The sequence below is a fragment of the Rattus norvegicus genome, chromosome 11, assembly GCF_021556685.1.
Source record: "Rattus norvegicus strain SHRSP/BbbUtx chromosome 11, alternate assembly SHRSP_T2T, whole genome shotgun sequence".
NCBI classification, from domain to species: Eukaryota; Metazoa; Chordata; class Mammalia; order Rodentia; family Muridae; genus Rattus; species Rattus norvegicus.
Window position 1 is genome coordinate 94,038,042 of NC_141544.1, and position 21,272 is coordinate 94,059,313.

Below are 21,272 nucleotides of genomic sequence, written 5' to 3' on the forward strand. Positions count from 1 at the left end.
GAGGAGGCTTCTTTTGGGCCTTGAACAATTTTAGCAAACGACTCGGACCTCTTTTCTGATTCTTCAACCTTGTCCCAAGCATTTAAAGCTGCTAAACAATAGCACCAAGGTGTGATCATCAAATCCAATCTGGCATTGTAACATAGCATATTGACCTTCACCTAGCAACTGATCTTGGGAAATATCACTGCCTCTAGTCTATTTCTTTGTTCTGTGGCCCTAGCTTCCTCTTTCCACCATGTTTGCCATTTTAACTGAGGACCAGCTTCCAATATTGCTGTTGCCAAATCTTTCCAGCCTTGAGGGATGATTCTGTTCTGAGTTGCCCATGAATTTAATCTGCTTCACACAGGGTGAGTGCATACTGTAGGAAACAACTGCTTCCTTAAATCACCTGAAATCTAATTAGTTTATAGGATTCCATTTAATTTCTTCATAACATTGAGGGGAGACTATCATCTGCTGTTAGTTCTTGTATAAAGATAACTTGTATACTGGATAAACTAAGGTTGGTTTTCTAACAACCTTGGGTTACCCCTCTTATGGTAGGTTCTTGTCTAAGTTCTTCTGTTATCTTTGAGTATTTTTCTTATTTTCATCTGCAAGTCTTTTCAAGGTTTGTATCTTATCAATCCACTTTTCATATTTGGCATAATTATCAAACCACTTTTTATAACTACTATGGCTATTAAGGGTAAAATATGAATTACCAGACTAACAGTAACTATTATTGGTATTGTGTCAATCTTTTTTTTTTTTTTTTGGTTCTTTTTTTCAGAGCTGGGGACCGAACCCAGGGCCTTGCGCTTCCTAGGCAAGCACTCTACCACTGAGCTAAATCCCCAGCCCCGGTATTGTGTCAATCTTAATTAAGTCATTTATCCTTTCATTTACTGCTTCTATCTTCAAGGCATGTAAAGTAGCACTCTACAGGATCTTATGTTCTTTGTCATATTTCCCATCCTTAAAGTGTAGAGATTTTTTCTTTCTTTTTTCTATGTTTATGTTTTTTTTTTAATTTCCTTTGACAGTAGTGCCATACATGAGGAGATGAGAGGATACATGAGAACTGTTAAGGAATAGATAAAATATGAAGGACTAGATGGAATGTTAAGACCTAGGTAAAATTTTAAGCCTAAGTAACTCTTACATGGCTGGCCTGTCATTTTTGTGCTGTTACTGATATTATATATATATAAAAAAAAAACTTTCTTATGTGCAAGTTGATTGCATATTCTCTTAAATTCTTTGCTCTTAGGAACTAAACACAACAGAAGTCAGTTAGAACTGCTTTATATATTAAGCTGAAATAAGCTTTGTTCCAAGTCAAGCAACCAGCAGCACTTCCTGCACATGTGTATAAGATTGTATGGTATCTACTTTTATAAGATGTACTGATATAAACTTGAACATAAGAGAGACATCTTAATCTATTTGAAATAAAACTTCCATTCTGAGTAGGTGTCAAGTAAAGTTTAAGTTCCCAAGTCCTCCATAGGAACTTAGATCCCACTTAGCAGAAAGAGACATGTATGTGTGTAACTGACACCCTGGTTTGCAAGTTAAGGCAGGAGTTTGGGAGAAGGCGAGCCTCATCCTACTTGACAAGATATTAATATTAGACATGACAAGTCTCTTGCAACAGTTTAATGCTTCAACTAAAGAGAGTAGGATAAGTGAACAACAAAAGATGTGGTCCTAAGAAAATCCTCTATTTTTAGTTTTGATTTGTGGAATAACTTTGGCACAGAATGATGATTCTGATGTGATCTTGTTCAGTTTCCTAGAATTTTATTGAGTATTTTTGCATTGATATTCATAAACAAAATTGGTCTGAAGTTCTCTTTCTTTGTTGGGTCTTTGTGTACTTTATGTATCACAGAAACTCTGACTTTATAGAATGAATTAGGTAGTGCTTCTGTTTCTATTTCATGGAACAGTTTGAGGAGTGTTGGTATTAGCTTTTCTTTGAAGGTCTGGTAGAATTCTGCACTAAAGCCATCTGGCCCTGGGCTTTTTTGTTCAGAAGGAATGTTAATGACTTCTATTTCTTTAGGTGATATGGGCTTTTTTTTAGACAGATTACCTGCTCTTAATTTGACTTTGGCATGTAGTTCCTATCTAGAAAATCATTCGTTTAATTTGAATTTTCCAGTTTTGTTGACTTTTTTGGTAGGATCTGATGATGACTTTTTGACTTTCCTCAGTTTATGATATGCCTCCCTTTTCACTTCTGATTTTGTTAATTTGGGTAAAGTCTCTGTGTCTAGGGGTTTATCTATCTTGATTTTCTCAAAGAACCAGATTTGTTTTTCTTGAGAATTTATATCATTCTCTTTATTTCTATTTGGTTGATTTTGGCTCTGAGTTTGACTATTTCCTGCCATCTACTCCTCTTGGGTGCATTTGCTTCTTTTTGTTCTAGGGCTTTCAGGTGTGATGTTAAGTGGCTAGAGTCTCTCCAACTTCTTTACAAAGGCACTTAGTGATCTGGACTTTCCTCTTAGCACTGCGTTCATAGTATCCCATAAGTTTGGGAATGCTGAGTCATATTTTTCATTAAATTCCAAGAAGTCTTTAATTTCTTTATTTCTTCTATTACCAAGATATCATTGAGTAGAGTTGTTCAGTTTCCATGGGTATGTGAGTTTTCTGTTGTTTTTTGTTGATATTGAAGTCTAGATTTAGTCCATGGTGCTTTGATAGGATGCATGGGCTTATTTCAATCTTCTTGTATCTGTTGAGGCTTGTTTTGTGACCAATTATATGGTCAGTTCTGGAGAAGGTACTACGGGGTGTTGAGAAGATATATTCTTCTGTTTTAGGATGAGATGTTTTGTATGTATCTATTAAATCAATTTGGTTTATAACTTGTATTTGATTCATTGTATCTGTTTAGTTTGTTTCAATGACTTGTCCATTGGTGAGAGAAGGGTGTTGAAGTCTCTCACTATTTTTGTGTGGGGTTCAATGTGTGTTTTGAGATTTAGTAGTTTCTTTTGTGAATGAGGGTGCCCTTTCATTTGGCACATAGATGTTCAGAAGTAAGACTTTCTCATGGTGGATTTTTTTCCTTTGATGAATATGACTTATCTTTTCCTATCTTGCTTGATAACTTTTGGTTTAAAGTCTATTTCGTTGGATATTAGAATAGCAATTCCCGCTTATTTCTTGGAACCATTTGCTTGGAAGACTCTTTTTCTACCTTTCATGCTGAGATACTATTTTTGCCATGGAGGTGTGTTTCTTCTATGTAGCAAAATGCTGGAACCTGCTTGAGTGTCCAATCCATTAGCTGATGTCTTTTTACTGAGGAATTAAGTCTGTTGATATTAAGAGATATTAAAGATAGATGATTGTTGGTTCTTATGTTTGTTGCTGTATGTGGCATTATGTGTACGTGATTCTCTCCTTTTTTGTGTGTGAGATGATTAATTTCTTGTTTTCTCTTTGGTGTACGTACTCTCCTTATGTTGGGCTTTTTCTTCTAGAATAATCTGTAGGCCTTTCATATCTTCTAGAACGTTGACATTGTTCTTCAATATGATGGTCTTCCCAATTGTAGCCTATAGCAGTCAGGTTTCAGTAGGTCTCCAGCATTACCACATCTTTGTAGAGATACTTCTGGCATGTTCCAGCAAATTCCACTCCTCCCCAGTGAAGTTTACATACACATCATCATAAGTCACTTCATCCTAAATTATCCCATAAATGTGTACAATGTAAAGCATGATACTGACATCACATGTCTTTCTTTACTTTGGAGCTTGCTTGAAGTCCCTTTCTAGCACCCAACAGCAGTGCTCAAAGCAGAACAAGGAAAACCATAGATTTTTTTTCTTTTAATATTATTTAACTTGTTCTTTGATGGCTTCCCAGGTCTTATCAAATCTGATGACTTCTCAGTTTGTCTGCAGCCAGCATGATTTCTCTGTCCATGGGGTTGTGCCATTATGTTGAAGTGTCAAATGTTTTCTTTTCTTTTTTTTTTTTTCCCTTTTCTTTTTTTCAGAGCTGGGGACCGAATCCAGGGCCTTGCGCTTCCTAGGAAAGCGCTCTACCACTGAGCTAAATCCCCAAACCCGTCAAATGTTTTCTTAAACAAAATCTCAATTGTTCAATTTTACCAATGAAAACTGGGGAGCCAGATGCTGGGGTGAAAGCCTGCTAGCTCAGAGAGACAGAGAAATCACCCAGCTGACCTTCCTTTTCAGCTGATGTCCCAGAATGACTCTTTCTCAAAAAAAAAATACCCTTCAAACTCAATCCCTCCCTTCCATTTCCTGATAGTCTCCTGACTCCTTCTTACTATTTTTTTAAAAAAATTAATCCTATGTTCATTTCGTCAATTGGTTGCTTTCTCTGCCTCTTCACCTACGGTTGACTTTATTTAATCCTGCTTACAATATTGGAGCAGGAAGCTCTTGGATTAAAGCTGTGTGCTAAAACCGAATCTCACAAATCAAAAGCTTTTCCAGTAAATAACACAATCTCGGGGTTTAGTGTGATGAACTATCCTGTTTTCTAGTGCCATTAATAAGTAGCTGGTCTGGAGCTGGAGAGATGCCTCAGTGGTTAAGAGCACTGACTGCTCTTCCAGAGGTCCTGAGTTCAATTCCCAGCAACCACATGGTGGCTCACAACCATCTGTAAGGAGAACTGATGCCCTCTTCTGGTGTGTCTGAAGACAGCTACCATGTACTCACCAAAGTAAATCTTAAAAAAGAAAAAAAAAAGGAAAAAAGAAAAAGTGGTTGGTCTGATATGGTCGGCCTTTTTCTTCTAAAAGCGTTTCAGGGCACTGTTTTTATCCCTGGGGCTGTAGCCCAGTCTGTTTTTTTAATTACTGGGCTCAAATAATCTTCCTGTCTCAGCATCTGATAGACTAGAAATATTTACCTGTTTTGCTTAAAGTCTTTTCTCATTCACTTTTCCAGGTGGTTGGGGTATCCTTACTGTCTAGAAATAGGATGATTTCTTAAACGCCTAATAACTTGCCTTTTTTTTTTCTGCTTGTTCTCTGCAGCTATGCTGGGCCCTCTGGCCTGAGTGTGAATCCTTCTTGCCTTTACTTATTTCAGCTCATTACACGATTTCCTGTTATTACAACCTTCCTAGCCACTTGCCTATCCAATACTGCACATTCTCCTATCCAATAGATTGTTGTTTATGCTCAGAGAGACGAAAAACAAGTACACCAAGCTCGGGGAGCTCTGTATACTCCCAGCTCTTCCCTTTATGACATTTTCTTTATGGACAGTGGTTTCTCTCTTTTTTTTTTTCTTTTTTTCGGAGCTGGGGACCGAACCCAGGGCCTACCCAAGCGCTCTACCACTGAGCTAAATCCCCAACCCGGTTTCTCTTTCAAGTTTGCATAATCATATCATATTTTACCAGAGATTCCTTGATTTTGTGTATTTTGCTCTTGACTTTTATATTGGAGGATTCTTCTAATATTTGAATCTCTGCTTCTGCTGCATGTAAGGCACTAAAATGCAGGTTGGAAGTTTATGTACAAGAGCTACTAGAAAGTAAGTTTCACTGGAGGGTGATAAAGGAGCAAAGTCTTCCTGTGGAAGGCTCAAGAAAAGGAAAAATGTCAACATTCAAAGGCCATCTTTTCTTCCCCCCAGAGTTGTTTTAGACTAGGGGCTCAAGCAACTGTGTTGCTGTGTGTTCCAAAACAAGCATTCTCCTTAAATCTTTACATTCAAGTTAATATCCTGTCCTCACATATCTGAATGACTCCAGAGGCTTTGACATGTTGAAATCTCTTGGGACTTTCATCATGCCAGGAACCCACAGGCAGGCTCTGTCAGTTTGGAAACCTGTGACTTTTTCTGAGACCAGGCGTACTGTAGCCTGGACTGACCTTAAACTGGCTGTATGACTGAGGATGTCCATGAGCTACTGACCTTCCTGCCTTCTGCTTAAGTGCTTCATTACCACGGTGACGTATCAGTAGACATTATACAGATCTCATGATTACAGACATGCTCCATGCCTGGTTTCTCATGATCTTCTTGAACATGTTCTTTGGTGATTTCCTATTATTAATCAAAGACTTTGTTTTTTGCAGAGAATAGGCCAATCACCTGACTAATTTCTCCAGGGGCTGTAATATGTATATGCTGGAACTTGTTCATAAGTGGAATTCTGGGGGACTAGAGAGATGGCTCATTAGTTAAGAGCACTGGCTGAGTTAATTCCCAACAACCAACATGGTGGCTCACAACCATCTGTAATGGGATCTGATGCCCTCTTCTGGTGTGTCTGAAGACAGTGACAATGCACTCATACACATAAAATGAAGATTTAAAAAAAAAAAAAGTGGAATTCGGTGTGATATTCTCTCTGTACCTCCAGTTCTTTACCTTCTGAGGCCCTAGACCTTACACTGGCTTACTTCTTACTAACAACACCCTATACCACCAACAAGAATCACCTAAGTCACTTTTTACTACTCCATGAAGTTTTCTTTAGATTTCATGTAAATGAATGTTATGCTCTGATGCATGTTTGTGTATCCTGTGCTTCTTGGAACTGGAGTTATGCTTAACGAACGCTGGGAATTGAACCTAGGTCCTCTGTAAGAACAAGTGCTGTTCACTGCTGAGCCATCTCTCTAACCCTTACTATTCCATTTTTAATTTTTCAAAACATTGACGTTTTACCACCTGTTTTCCTTATAGACTCCCACACTTTTCCATGACTCCTGCACAGGCACCCACACTTTTCCATGACTCCTGCACAGGCACCCACACTTTTCCATGACTCCTGCACAGGCACTTCTCCAGGTAGAATTGGCCTTCTGTGCTTTGATGTGCTCTTAACCTCTCTTCCCCTGTAAGCCAATTTACCTTCACAGTTGGGTGAAGCCTTCTCTATTACCCTTACTAGAGAGTCCTTTCTTAAAAAGTTGTCATTTCTGATCTGACACTATCTGGAATGGATCAGAGATGCCTCATAGCCTTTTAACTGTCCCATTAGGTACAGGCAGTCATCACTGTGTGCTCTTCGGGTATTAGACCATAGCCTAGGCCAGCCTAGAATTCTTAAACTTTTTACTTCTACTTTCTGAGTGCTAACTAGTATGTCCTAAGATTTTTGTTTTTCCTTTTCAAAAATGCACCTGTACGTTAAGTCCCTGATTTTAGCTTATTCCTTTCCACTCAACTGAAACAAAGACACTTATTTTATCTACAATGCCATGTGTATGATGCCCTTTGTTACTACCATGACATTTACTGTAGTTTAAGTGTCAAAAGAGAAACTTACCTCCATGTGAGGGCAACAAAGACCTGACAAAAAGTTATGGGAGCTGTCTAGCACAGTAACAAATACTAGTTGTCAGGTCAGTAGCAAATTCTGCCTCTATAACTGAGTCTGAACTGTACGCATCTCATCAGAAAACGTACTTCACAGGGTTGGGAGCCAAGGTGAGAGCACATTACACAGGGACGTCTGTGTTATTAACATGTTCATTCCTGGCTTTGGGTTTCATTTGCTCCCGGGGCAGTGCCCACTTCACTGAGACACATGACTAAAACACAGAGTTCTATAAGGTTCTTAATTATGCCGTGCAAGATTCATAACATCTCAGGAACATTCCTTAATCCACCTCTCCTCTGTCTCCCACGTATACACAAAGGGTTTCTCTGTGCAGCACTCACTGTTTAGGAACTCTTATAGACCAGGCTGGCCTTGAACTCAGAGATCTGTCTATCTCTTCCATCCAGGGTACTGAGATTAAAGATGTGTACTACCACACTGGATGCATTTCCTTATCCTCTAAGATGAATGTGGCCCAGTGTCTGACAGAACCAGAAGCGGGCCACCTGGAAAAGGCAAGAGGAACAGCAGATGGCTTCAGATATGCCTGGTACCCTCGCCCTTGGGCAGAAGAATGCTCAGACCAGGGAAAGCTATGGAAATGGACTCTGGCAGCACGTCAGGGTTACAGACTGGTCTTTGGAGGAAGGCCACTGATGTCCCATGATCCAGGGGATGGAGTCAATTAGCATAGCACCGCCTCGTGGCCACCTCGACCCTTCTCCCTCTCCTCCAGATGTTGGCTAAAAGCAGCCTAGTGAGTGCATATTTGTCCTTACCTGGCTGATGATGAGGAGAGAAGCCCGTACACTCCTCTTTATAATATCAGCAAATACAAACAACAGGGAGTACCAGCTGCTCTTTACTGCTCCCTGAGGGAAAGCTGAAACACAAAGTGCTTCCTCTGGCCAACCCCCAACTGCAGGGTCTGTCTATATTTCCCCTAGTTCAGTCTAACTTCCTTCATCCTACTTCAGTCAGGACGAGAAGCACATGGTTCCCAGCAGTAGGAAGAATACTGTAGTTGCAACTTCCGTTCCATTAATTCTCAGTCTGTAGTGGCCGCTCATGCTTCTGTAGCAAGCTTTCTTGTTTTGCCCTATCTGCTAGGACAGCCAATGAGATGCATGGATCCGGCAGTCACCATCAGTCATCGTCAGATGACTCCTCTTCTGCCTCTCTCAGCCACTGGATGAACCTCTGCAGCTGCAAGGAAGCAGAGGGACAGCCGCTAGGGAACGAACATGCAGGCCACTGTTCTGTCAGAGTCCCTAGAGTTTACAGTGGGGGACTAGGGGATCCGGAGAGCAGAGAGCAGCGTACCTGTTGATTCTTACGTAACTGCTGGCCTTTGTCAGTTATGTCTCTTTGGCTGAACCAGCTCAAGATTGTTTCCTCAGCCAAGATCTCCAGCTGGTAGAAAGCCATCAGGACCTACAGAGAGTCAGCAAAAGGTAGTCTCAAGATCCCTCTATCTAACAAGGATACAATCGTATAATGGATAAGAGAAGACCTTAGCATCTCTACCAGGCTCTCAGCTTCCTACCACACACATATTAAGAAGCCTCTTCAAAACAGACAAGAGAGTGGTACCTGCTTCTAATTCCAGCACTTGGGAGGTGGAGGCATGAGGCTTGGGAATCCAAACTGAACTACCTAACAAGTTTAAGGCCAGTTTGGGAAAAACCAAACATATATACCAAAAGTCATAACATCATATCATCACTGTGCACCCAAAACAAAGACATGAGTGGAGGTACTGGGAACACATGACTCGTGGACCTCCTGCTGGGTGTCTGCTTAGTGCATCCTCAGCTCCCCCCACCCCCTCTGACGGCTGCCTCACCAGCATCAGCCTGGTCTGCACTGAATTACTCCAACAGTAAGCACAATCCCAGGGACAGAGGCTGTAGTGAACACACTCTATGCTAGGCTCAGGTTAAGCTCGGTTTTGTCTCTGTGGGGGTCATGAAGGCCTGTGTCAAGGCAAACACAGGATAGGAAGATGGAGATGGTGTTCACCTTGGCCAGGGAAGGAACAAGAGTTTCATGTTCCAAGAAGAAGTCCTCAATGGCCGCCAATGCTTCCAAATGGTCAGCTGCGCGCTTTATGTAGTTCCGAAAAACAGGGCTCCAGGCTTTGAGCAGCTATGGAAAAAAAGGAAGGTGGTGATGGTGGAAATGTATCACATTCCTTAGCATGCCCCCACAGCTGAACAACAAAGGCAATCAATACTGATGACCTGGAAGAACAAGAAGGAGATGGTGTGGGCAGTCTGGCTCATTTGGGAACTGTTCCCACACTGGGTTGGGGAAAAGATATCATTTCTCAGGGAATGTGCTTCTTGGGGGCCTGGAATGCTTTCAATTCTGGAGTCTCAAAGAACATTCAGTATTAAGCATTACTGGACTCTGGACCACTTAATCCTCCTCTAGAAACCGACCACCTTTCAAAGACAAGGAGAAAAGACCCAGAAGCAACATCTACCCAAGAGCAAGCCTTCCTACTCCTACTTCCTTTAAGACCATCACTACAAAGTTGCTTAGCTGTCTCCACTCAATCCCTTGCACCCAGCCTCAGTCCTTGCTTACAGGAAGCAGCAGGGCACAGTAGCGGTTTGGGTCAAGCACGCCATCTACTTGTTGCAGGGGGAACTCCAGGACCACATGGCTCAGGACCTGCATCACTTCCTTTAGGCTAATGTTGTAGGCATACCTGTGGGAGATGAGTGTGAATCATGGTTAATACTGAGGGTCCATTCGACAGGATCTAAAGACACATTTCTGGACACACACGTGAAGTTTCCAGCATGGGCTGAGGTGGGAAGACCCATCCTAGATGTGAGTGTCACTGGTCTCTGGGAGGAGGAGGAGCCGAGCACCCGTATTCACTCCTGCAGCTTCACTGCAGATGCCATGTGACCATCCGCACCCAGTTCTGCCACCATGAGCTGTATCCTCATACTGTGAGGCAAGACAAGCACTCCTTCCTCCTGTAAGTGCTGATTCTGGCCACTTTGCACAGCAGAAGTGGCTGGTGCAGCACAGCTCCAGGTGTTACTGCTCTGAGACCAGGACTGTGACCGCTCACTGGAGGAGAGGAGTCTACACTGAGGCAGGGGGCTGATGTGCTCCTTGCTCCAGACACTCCTGGCCTTCTACCTAGGCTCCTCCTTGGGAAACAATGTTTGGGAGGGAAGGTCTGCTCCTGCAGCAGCGCCCGGGAGCAAGCAGGAAGGGTTGGTCTTACTTGAGGGAGTTGATCTCCAGGACTAGATTGTCACAGGAGATGTTCTCCTCTCTGCCCCGCTGCAGCGTTCCTAAGACCTCGTTCTGGAAAACTGAAAGGAAAAAACAAACTCAGGTTTCTGGAATGCTTTGCTCTAAGGCTCTGGTTCTGATTTTACACCAAAGCCTGTCTGGGAGGAACTGAGCTGGTGGCTAGCTGATACAAGCAGAGAACACTTTCCCCACTTTGTTCACACCTCTGATGTCATCCAGCTGAGGGGAGCCTGCTCGGCTGTCCAGCTCCTCGGGATCCACGCTCCGCTCACTTTCCGTCTCACTTTCCTCCTCCATATTGATCATGAGTCCTAAGAACACAGAAAGGAAGAGCCAGTGGTCTGGCTCAGTGGTCGTGTGACTGTGCAAAGGCCTGGCTTTGATCCTCACCACCACACAAAGTCAGGTGTGTTGGGGACACCTATAGTATCCCAACCAAGGAAACAGATCAGGAAGCCTGAGGTCATTCTTGGCTAGAGGCAAGCTCCAGGCTTGAGTGGGTTATATGAGTCTATTGTTTGAAAGGGGAATGGGGAGTCGAGGGGACTGAGTAGCTCACATGTGAAGGCACTTGCTACCAGTCTTCAGGACTCTACGTGGAAGGAGAGCACCAACTGCAGCTTCCCACAGACACACACACACACACACACACCACACACACACCCCAGACACACACACACACCCCCCATAGACACAGACACACATGCAGACAGACACACAGACAGACAGACAGACAGACAGACAGACGGTTTCAACAAAAAGATACTGATAGCAATATGTGTCCTATCAGTATGAATTGAAGGTCCAATAATAATTGGATTCCAAAGCATTTAAAGTTCCTAGGAATATTCAGAGTAGTAGAAGGCAGGCAGGTAAGGTCTAGCTCACCCCAGAGACTCTGCCGCAGCTCCTCATCTTCCTTCTCATCCACATCCTCAGCTTTCCAGAGGTATCCCTGGCCTTCAGGGCCAACTTCTGCCGGATTGTAACCTGGAAAGGCATGCACCTTTGAGAAGGCCCAGCAGCAGCCCCGTCCGTCTCTCTGGAAGGAGACAAGCTTTCTATGGGGCAAAGAGACACACGGCTGCCCCACACCTGTCAAGCCTCACACCTTTCAGCTTCACTTTCTCCTTTTCTTGGTCAGCGCCAGAATCATCACTAAACTGGCCATCATCTTCATCTTCCTCTGCATCTGGAGGGTGCAAAGAGATCACCGAGCCCTCGGGCAGTATGATGTCTGGGCCCACTACCACCTTAAAGAAGAAAAGAACCAAGTAGCACAGCCTTACTAGTGCATTGAGGAGAACTGTATCTTGACAATCAGAACGATGCTTTTTGTTTTGTTCTGGTTTTATACTAAGCTAAGCAGACAGTCAAAGAAACTTGGGCCCTCACTGTAGGCTTTATTTAAAGGGGGGAAATATGGTTCCTTTTGACTTGGCACAATCACTATTCAATTCAGCGGTTGTGCAGAGTTTGGACAAGCCTTACCTGGGAAGTGAGGACACAGTGTGGCTTCAGTATGACTCGCTCCTTGACCTCAGCTCTGTCACAGAGCAGAGACTGGTGTATTTGTGCTCCAGCAGCCACTCGAACTCCCTGCCACAGGTAGGCCTGGTCCAGTACCACATTATCACCTGGCTCAGAATGAGGAGGGCTTCCTGTCACTCAGGGCTCCACATCCGAAACAGAGTCCTTCACAGAGGACAAGGCTGATTGACACCAGCCCCAACTCAGCTCCCATCTAGCTGATACTCTACCTGCTAACATTAGAAACATCCAATCCCTTCCAAGGTCAGTCCCAAGAGCAAATTGACCATATTAAGTTAACAATAATTCTACACTATATATATGGCCCTCAGGAATTCTCAGAATGAACTATAAACCTTATTACAGTCATGTCTGTGCCTGCAAGGAGACTCCAGTTACTCTGTACACTATAGAATCTGAATCCTGCCGTTGTCCTTTTAAAGGTCTAATACTATTAGTAATCTCATAGTTTTCAAATAAAGTGAGTTGTCAAGAGGAATACCATGGTGATGGGAAAGCAAAAAGAACATGGAGAGCTGGAGACATGGCTCAGTGGTTAAGAGCACTGGCTGTCCTTCCAAAGGATGCAGGTTCAATTCCCAGTACCCACATGGCAGCTCTCAACTGTCTGTAGGTTCAGTTCCAGGGGACCCAACACCCTCACACAGAAATGCAGGCAGAACACCAATGTCCGTAAAACAATAATAAATACATTATTTTAAAAAAGAAGAACACAGAGAGCCCACAACCAGCATTTAGGTCCCAGCACTGCCTTACATTAGACGTTACTGGGGCAAGGGAAGTAACACATGCAAAAGCCTTTTGTAAGCTGTAATAACTGAACAAAGGTCATTAGTACACACTAACCCTGCACTTGCCTCTAAATGTGAACACAGAGAGGACATTCCAGAATATGAAGAGTCACTGTAAGAGTCATACACAGGCTAGGCAGAGCTGTGGTGGTGCTCACTTCTAATCCCAGCACTCAGGCAGATCTGTTAGTTCAAGGCCAGCCTGGTCTACAGAGTTTCAGTATAGCCAGGACCAGATAGAGAAACTCAGTTTCAAAAAACCCAAGCTGGCCACAAAGCCCTGACCAATCTATCCTCCACAGTAGATGGGATTATGCACAACTGTAGCCAACTAACTTCCTAACGTCCTGCCCTCCTGCCTGTTCTATTTAAGAAAATCGATAAACATTTCCAGGATGGTCTCAAACTTGTAATCCTCCTGCCTCCATCTCCCAGGTGTCGGGACTCCAAGTGTGGGCAACACTGGGTGTGGTGGCTCATGCCTTTAATCTCAGCACTTGGATCTCTCTGGGCTCAAGGCCAGCTGATCAAAACCAAATGGAAATGTGTCCACCAGCAAGCACAGGACTCTTGTCAATTTAACTCTATGTGTGTGAGTGCTTGTGTGCACACATGGACGCGCCAGTGCCCAAGGTCAGAAGAGGTCACTGGATCCTCCTGTACTTGAGTTGCAAGCTACCTGATGAATACTGGGAACAGAGACTGAGTCCCCCGCAAGAGCAACACACGTGGACCACCTCCCTGTCTCTCTGCTCCTTCCTTACGATAGCCACTCAGCTTCCTAATCATAAGGACTATCCCTCGGCCTCCTCCCTAGCTTCTGGAGACACACTGCAGCCCCCACACTTTAGGGCCACTGCTGGGTCCCCACCTGTGCTCACCAATGTGGCAGTTAGGGCCAATGACACTGTTGGTGATGGAGCAGTTGCTGCCAACGACAGTGCCAGCTCCCAGAAGCACGTTTTCCTCCAGGACGCTGCCGTGGCCCAGGCTGACTTCAGGCCCTCGGTAGATGTTGTGTCGGGAATGAGTGTAGCTTTGTGTACTGCTGTCAGTGAAGTTGACTTCTGGAGTAAGAGGGTAGACCCATCGGCGGATGACGTCAGCACAGACAGCTGAGTACATGTGTAGGTTGGAGACCCGGGCACCATATTCCCTACTTGTCACATGCAAGTGAATCTGATTTCCTAGGATCTGAATGAGAAGGGACGATTACCCAATCAAGCAAGGCAGGAAGACACTCCCCAAGTATACACCCTTCTAAGCCTCTCAGTGCCTCTCTGCCGCTCGATGACACCATCAAATGGCCTGAGCTTTCTTTATGGATCGTTGCTCCCAGCTGTCTCAGGCTTAATGAAACGCAAAAGGGAACCCAAGGTTACCAGAGCAAGACAAACCCTCTCCTCTAGACGTTTTGGGAGCTTTCCTCACCTCCTCATTCACTAGCAGGCCTCGCACAAAATCATCTCGAGTTTGGTAGTCAAAGTTGTCTGTGAAGAGCTGAGCTACCTGTGGAGAAAACACACTATGCTAAGGGTAGGTGCTTTACAGTAACAACGTCCAGAGAGCTATCAAAGCCATAGTAACTGGCTGTAGGACAAACCCTAGATTTGGTTCCCAATATACTGGGAATGAAGTAATTGTGCTTCTCTACTGTACAACAAACCAGAAAAAGAGGGGAAAGATGCATCCCCTGGACTTGAAAGGGAACAGACCCCTAGAGTTTTGCTCTTTGGCTATGCAGCTCTGTTCTGAAGAGTTCACCTGAGGAGAGCAGATGCTGATGTGACAATCCAACAAGTCATATCGAATCTCCACTCCGTCTAGACTGCCCTGGAATAGGCCCTGAGGGGAGAAGTTACAAAGGCTTTAGCTCATCTCTCCTCTCGAAGCTCCTCCCTCTTCTACCTGAGTTCCCCAGACACCCAGTTACCAAAGGAAAGGAGAAATGGCGGAGGCCTTGGGTCTTCTGGAAGTGAAGAATCCTGTTTGTGGTGCTATCCACAGCTAGCACCACATTGTCCTCATGGCAGCGTGTAGGGTGACTGGGTGAGGACTCTTTGAACACCATTGTCATGACAGACACATTTTTTTCTAGCTTCCTTCTTAACCTATAAAGAAGGAGGGGCAGAGTTAGTCTTAGGACTCAACTGGTCCCTAAGTCTTGTCCCTGCCGTCTTCCCCACCTGACCTGTGTTCCTCCAGGGCTTTGGAAATATTGATATTTGAGACGACATCTCCATATATCAGGAGGAAATCAGAGCGCACCAAGGCCTTGGCATCGACATCACGGAGGACATCTCCTAGTGATCGGTACAGGTCTGATGTGATTATTCGAACAACATTGAGGGACGTAGGATGGCACCATTTGGATTTCCTGTGGGAAAGTGATGAGGAACTATAAAGTAAACAGACTATCACAGACCTGACCTCTAACCTCCATTCAGCATTTATACTCCTCTGTGGCTTCTCTGGCTTCCTGCCAGCGTCTCTGGCTTCAAAGAGACGCGTGAACCATAATAAATGGTTTCGGCTTCCAGTGTCATTAGTTTTATGTGTTTGAGAAGTATGACCATTTCCTTTCTATACCTTGACTCCCGTCTTGAAATGTGAGTTTGAATTTAAAATCCTATGAAATCTAGGCTATGAAAGTATTCTGGGAACACATTTTTTTTTTCAAGTCATCTTTCTTGTTCTGAGTCTGTATCAACTTTAAGCACGGTAACATGGAAAACATGTTCAGTATACTAGTCTTTACTTCCAAAACTCATAAATTCCCAGACTAGCTCTTCCAAATTTTAACAAGCATCTCTTAAGAACTTACAGTGGGCTTGAAACTAAGGAGGGCAGTGGGGGAGACAAGGGGAAAGAACTTGTTCCTGTCACTGGGGGGTCAGAACAGACAGTGTTTAGAAATTCAGTGGGAAAATAAAGATGCTCTTCCAATAACATACCCACTGGAACATAAAAAGCAAAACTCACTGGAACGAACTTTGAAAGACTCAGAAAATCATAGCCAAGCCTTTCGATTTCCATCACTGAAACCTCAAGGCAAAGAAAGCTCCAGCAGCTTCTCTCAGGACACGTGAAGAAAACACTAAATCATACACGAGCTCAGAACAGATGCAGTTTTCCTCATGTCTCTACCTCGTCAAACCCATGCTGGAAGGACTGGAAAAAAGACGGTGAAGCATGGAAAGGAAAAATTCCCGAGCCTTACTGTAAGTGTTCTTTGATCTGAGCAGCCTTCCAGCAGCAAAAGACAAATGTTTCCTGTACACCCGTGGCAGTCAAGAATTCCAGAGTATAGTCGATCAGCGCGACATTGGCCAGGGGCAATAGGACCTATAGGGCAGGATATGAAAAAGTCTGAGGTCTTCAAGCCATTATTATACTTCAGGTACCCCACTGCAACAATGTGCCTTTCATCGGGGCTTGCAGACACTACAGTTTGCTTTACCCTTTTATTCTAAAGCAAATAGGCCCAAAGGTTCAGTCTAAGATTTGGGCCTAGTAGACATGGTATCAGACACAGAATATGTTATAGGAAACCAGGGCTGACATTAAGGACAAATGTTGGCCCTAAATCATAGCTCTATAACTCTAAGCACTAAGACCTTCTTCTCATAGAATTTCCTCCTATTGACACTGAGTCACAGAAATCATTCAAACACTTGTCAAAAGTGAACAGTCGTTAGCCTTAGGAATTCTTAAGTAAAAGGCAAATCCCTGTTTGCTGAGGGACCGAGCAGTCTGCAAGCCCAATACCAATGTCCTATGTCTAGGTAGTTCCAAGGCTGAGGGGAACCCACTCGGTTCCCCTTGCAGCAGATGGGAGGAAAAGAGCCCGTACCAGGCCGAGATCTAGCCTTTTTCCCTTTAGGTATATATTACCATCGCTTTTTGAAGCATTTTTTAAATTGCCCATGTCCTGCAAGGTTAGAGGCAATGGAGGCCCCCTTGCGCTACTAAATCCCCCTGGGAAGGCTTCTTTCAAACACTGATTTTTTTTTTTTTCCTTTTCTTTTTTTCGGAGCTGGGGACCGAACCCAGGGCCTTGCGCTTGCTAGGCAAGCGCTCTACCACTGAGTTAAATCCCCAACCCCCTCAAACACTGATTCTATACACAGCCCTCTCAATCCTTCTCAAGGCTGGGCAGACAGCCCTGCGAGAATCCATATTTGCTAGCTACTCATCTGGACGGACAGCCACCGGGGTTTCAGTCAGTCCCTCCACTTTCTCTCAACCAGAAAAACTCAACTTTATGGTAACTTTCAGAACACGCTTCACTAGCAAGCTGCAGTGGCAACTTGTAGCCCTGCTACCCTCCAGGCCCGCAGGTTGCTCGCGTGCCGGGTCCTCACCCGAGGCTGGTCCTTGGAGATGGGGAAGAAGCGGCGGTCGAAGCTATCGGCCACTAAAACTGCCTGGAGGGGCGGCGGCGGCTCCTCCTCCGCACCTTGGGTTCCACCGCCGCCGGAGCCGCCGCCGCGTTTGTTCGCTCGGCCGCCTACAGCGCTGGGAACCGCCGCAGTGGCTGCCATTTTGCTTCGCAGTCAGCACGTCCGCCGGGAAGCCACACCGCACGCAGTAGGGGACAAAAAGGACTCGCAGTCAAAACGCGAAGGTGTGATTGCAAGGAGAGAAAGAGGAAGGAGTGCGCATGTGTATACTAGCAGGCCCCACCCACCCCCGTGCAAGGCCAGAGCCGGGGCGTGGCAGACCGTGCTAGTTTTGTAGGAGTTGGCGGTACTGGGTGGTGCACTTACCACGGAGGGGTGAGATCCCACCGTTGTCAAACTCGGTCAGCGAGTGCTGCTGAGTTAGGCAAGCTAAGATGGCAGCGAGCTGAGTAGGCTTGTGATCGCCCGGCAGGAGTCTGCAGCTTCCCTGCCCAGAGCTGGAGAAATCGCTCATCGGTTAAGGGCACTTACTGCTCTTGCAGAGAATCCAACTTCGGCGCCCAGCGCTCACGTGGTGGCAAGCAACTATGCACAATTGCAATTCTGTGGTGTCCAACTCACTTTCAACTGGACACATGCCTGTGGAATACATACAAGCTGGCAAAACACTCTTCCACATAAATCTAAAAATTAAATGTAGCTCTCCACTTGCAATTCTAGTCATCTAAGGGGATCTGTCGTCTTTGGGAGGGAACCCACGATCTGCCCAAATACTGAACGTGGAGGCAAGCGGTTAATTTTTTTTTTTTTTTTTCGGAGCTGAGGACCGAACCCAGGGCCTTGTGATTGCTAGGCAAGCGCTCTACCACTGAGCTAAATCCCCAACCCCAAGCGGTTAATTTTACGGAGCACCCGCGGATTATGGGCTAGGTCGTGTCCCTTCCCTCCTCCGTGTCCCCTCCCTCCTCCCGTTCTGGAAATACGACCTAAAGCACGGGCATTTCTTAAACATTTAAATCAGACCAAGGAAGCACGCCCAACTAGTGAGTGGAAAGACTGGTGCTGGGGCTCATCTGACTCCCTAGTTCCACAAGCGTTATCACAGAAGAGGCTGGATCTAAGAGCAGCAGTAAACTGTAGGATTGGGGCGTAGTAAGCAAGCTTTTCAGGCTGAACGCTGAAGCAGAGCAACAGGTTTCGGGAAAAGAAGCTGTGGCCGCAGTTTATAAATCAAGCTTAAGGCTGAGGAAGCAATGGCACACAGCCTGGGCGTAATTCTGTCAAGCCAAAAAATTCCTGTAAGCAATCTGTGCCCATTCAGCACCAGAACCTCTGCTAATCCCACAGCCTGCAGGTTTCAGCAACTCCCTCTGTTGCTTCCACCCACCTCCCCCAGATGCCCTCTCTCCCCACAGAGAGTGGTTAGTTTGTGTTTCTACAGTTTAGATTCCTCATGGAACTCAGAAACCTGTTATTTCTTTCTTCGCTCAGTTAAGGAGGGTGCTGTGAGAACAACATTTGCTTTTGAAAACGTCGGTACAAAGAGGGAAAAGGTTAGTAAAAAAATTTCAATTAAATCAATGTAGTACAGGTCACCCAAGGGTGTATATTTCCACCACCGACTGAGACAGGAGGAAGTGAGATCTGCAGTGAGGCCTCGCGACAACTGATCAAACGGGTAGGCAAACACGACCAAAATAAAAGAATGTATACATGTACGTTCTGGGTGATTGATTGGTTGCGCTACAGATCTTCATGAAAAAGAAAAATGTGCACTTGTGGGAATTCTTACACGGGCACACACAGGGCTCCCAGAAATGCTGGATGTGGAGTTCAGTGGCTTGTGAAATTAGGTAACACTGCCCCCTAGAGATCAGTGTGATGCAATGTGCCTGCACCAATTCCCAGAGTCTATGTCATAGACTTTATGACAGAGGTTGTTTGTTTGGTTTTTTTTTTTTCTTTTTTGTTTTTTGTTTTTTGTTTTTTTTTTGCGATAAGGTCTCACTCTATATCCCTTCCTGCTGTGGTATTAGTCACTGACTATACCAGGCTAGCCTCCAACCCATGGAGACCCACCAGACTCTGCCTCTCAACTGGTGGGACTAAAGATGTGGGCCACCATGCCCAGCCTATGAAGTCATTTTTAATGTGGAGGTTTTCTGTACTGTGGAGTAGGAACCAGACGTATCTATGGTGTATATGGAGGCCAGAGGGTCTGTGGTAAGGGATTTTCTTTCCTATTCTGAGAAAGCACTGCCCAGAGAGTGTCTCCAGTCTACAGGGGTCAGTAGTTACAGGTATAGTGTGAAGTTGTGCCTGGCTTGCTAGTTATTCAACTCCCCCCAAGGAATGTGCACCCTGCAGGAGGGCAGAAAGGGATGTAGACCGTCTTGCTCACTCAGTTCTGTCCCAGTTTTATCTTTGAACATCCTGAGTCCTGGACTGAGGAAATCCTGAGTCCCTGGTACACTGAAGTGTTTTGACCGCCATATAGATGGCAACTAGACATCAGTAATTTGGTGTGGGAACTCCCTCCAACACACATAATTAGTAGACATGGCCAGCCCTTCCAAACCTCTTAGAATATGCGAGTCATAGGAAAGCAACACAATGTTGCTTATTGGGAGATGTTAGTGACAGAAAAAAAAAAGCTTAATTAGCCGGAGAGAAAGTATGTTACCTAAAGGGAACAAAGCTTATATTGTCCTCAGGAAAGCTGAGATGGAAGCCAGCAGGTTAAGGATACACTGGCTACAGGTCTAAGAAGTAAAAGCTCCTTTAGGTCAAGAGGACAGAATCTCTATCCTGGGTGGAGACCAAACATTCCAGTTCAATAACCTGGCCAAGGAACCACCCCTAGGAAATTTAGGCTCTCCTTAAGCCACACTAAAAAGACGGGTCACATGATTTCCCCTTGATGAGAGACGCTGTGTTTTTTCTCCCACTCCCACGATTCTTAGCCCCTGCTCAGTCTTTACAAGTCAATCAGCCATGAAGTTCTTTGGGTCTGAGTTAGGACTCATAAAGGTCCTTTTTATTTTTCTGTCTTTTTCAGATACTGGCTAAAAATTAAGGATACTTTCTCCCTCACACCCAGTTGGCTGCCTGTTCACTTTGGATCTGACCTTCATACAGGCTCAAATGGCTTTTCTCCTCACCCCACCTTCCTCCAGCAGGCAGTTAATGGGGTTTGCAGCTTGCCTACCTTGGGTTTTTTTTCTTTTAAATTATAATTAAATTGTCCTTGAGCTTCAGTTTGAGTTCCTTTTTGTTGGCTAAGTGCTTTATACCAAGCCTAATGACCTGAGATTAACCCCTGGACTGACTCCTACAAGATGTCCTCTGATCTTCAGTAGTGCACACACACACACACACACACACACACACACACACACGCACGCACACACACACACACACTCAATAGACTGATAAATGAATGAGTTGTTGAGATTTGGTCTGTTGCTATGTATTATAATGCTAAATATTGGTCCCCAAGGTCTGGTTGCCCCCAGGGATGAGGAAATCCTCATGCACACCAAGGGATGCTATATGACCTTGCTCCTCAATTTAAAACTATTGGTTGAATAAAGATGCCAACAGCCTATAGCTGGGCAGAAGAAAGGTAGGTGGGGTTTTGGTCCAGGGCTTAGGGTCTAAGGCAAGACCACGAGGGGGAAGTGAGAGAAGGTGGAGAGAGAAGGTGCCATGGCATGGTTGATAGATTATTTCTCTGCCAGTGAAATGAGCCACTTCAAGCCAGATTAGATTATTTAAAAGGTGGGTTTGTTGGGAAGCTGCTCCCAATAGACCTCCCCAAGGATTGAGGCCAGGGAGTTGTCATGGAGGTGTGGGGGAGAAGAGAGAAAGGGTGAGCTTGAAGAGAGAGAAAAGAAGAAGAGAGAGGGGGAGA

At 44.8% G+C, this 21,272-nt stretch overlaps 1 protein-coding gene across 2 annotated transcripts; it reads right to left on the reverse strand.

Annotated features, from left to right (window-relative positions):
* Window positions 1-7,551: 7,551 nt before the first annotated feature.
* On the reverse strand, window positions 7,552-17,536 carry Eif2b5 (eukaryotic translation initiation factor 2B subunit epsilon). 2 transcript variants are annotated; one of them, XR_015632575.1, is made up of 16 exons: window positions 17,321-17,526; window positions 16,177-16,301; window positions 15,148-15,333; window positions 14,890-15,067; window positions 14,721-14,801; window positions 14,388-14,465; window positions 13,838-14,150; window positions 12,106-12,309; window positions 11,726-11,867; window positions 11,503-11,604; window positions 10,818-10,925; window positions 10,583-10,673; window positions 9,925-10,048; window positions 9,355-9,480; window positions 8,656-8,766; window positions 7,552-8,538 (listed from the first exon to the last, which is right to left on the reverse strand). XR_015632575.1 is itself a non-coding variant. In NM_138866.2 (16 exon segments), coding segments are annotated over 16 exon segments (2,151 nt in total). In that variant the 5' UTR covers window positions 17,501-17,536; the 3' UTR covers window positions 7,552-8,478.
* Window positions 17,537-21,272: the final 3,736 nt, after the last annotated feature.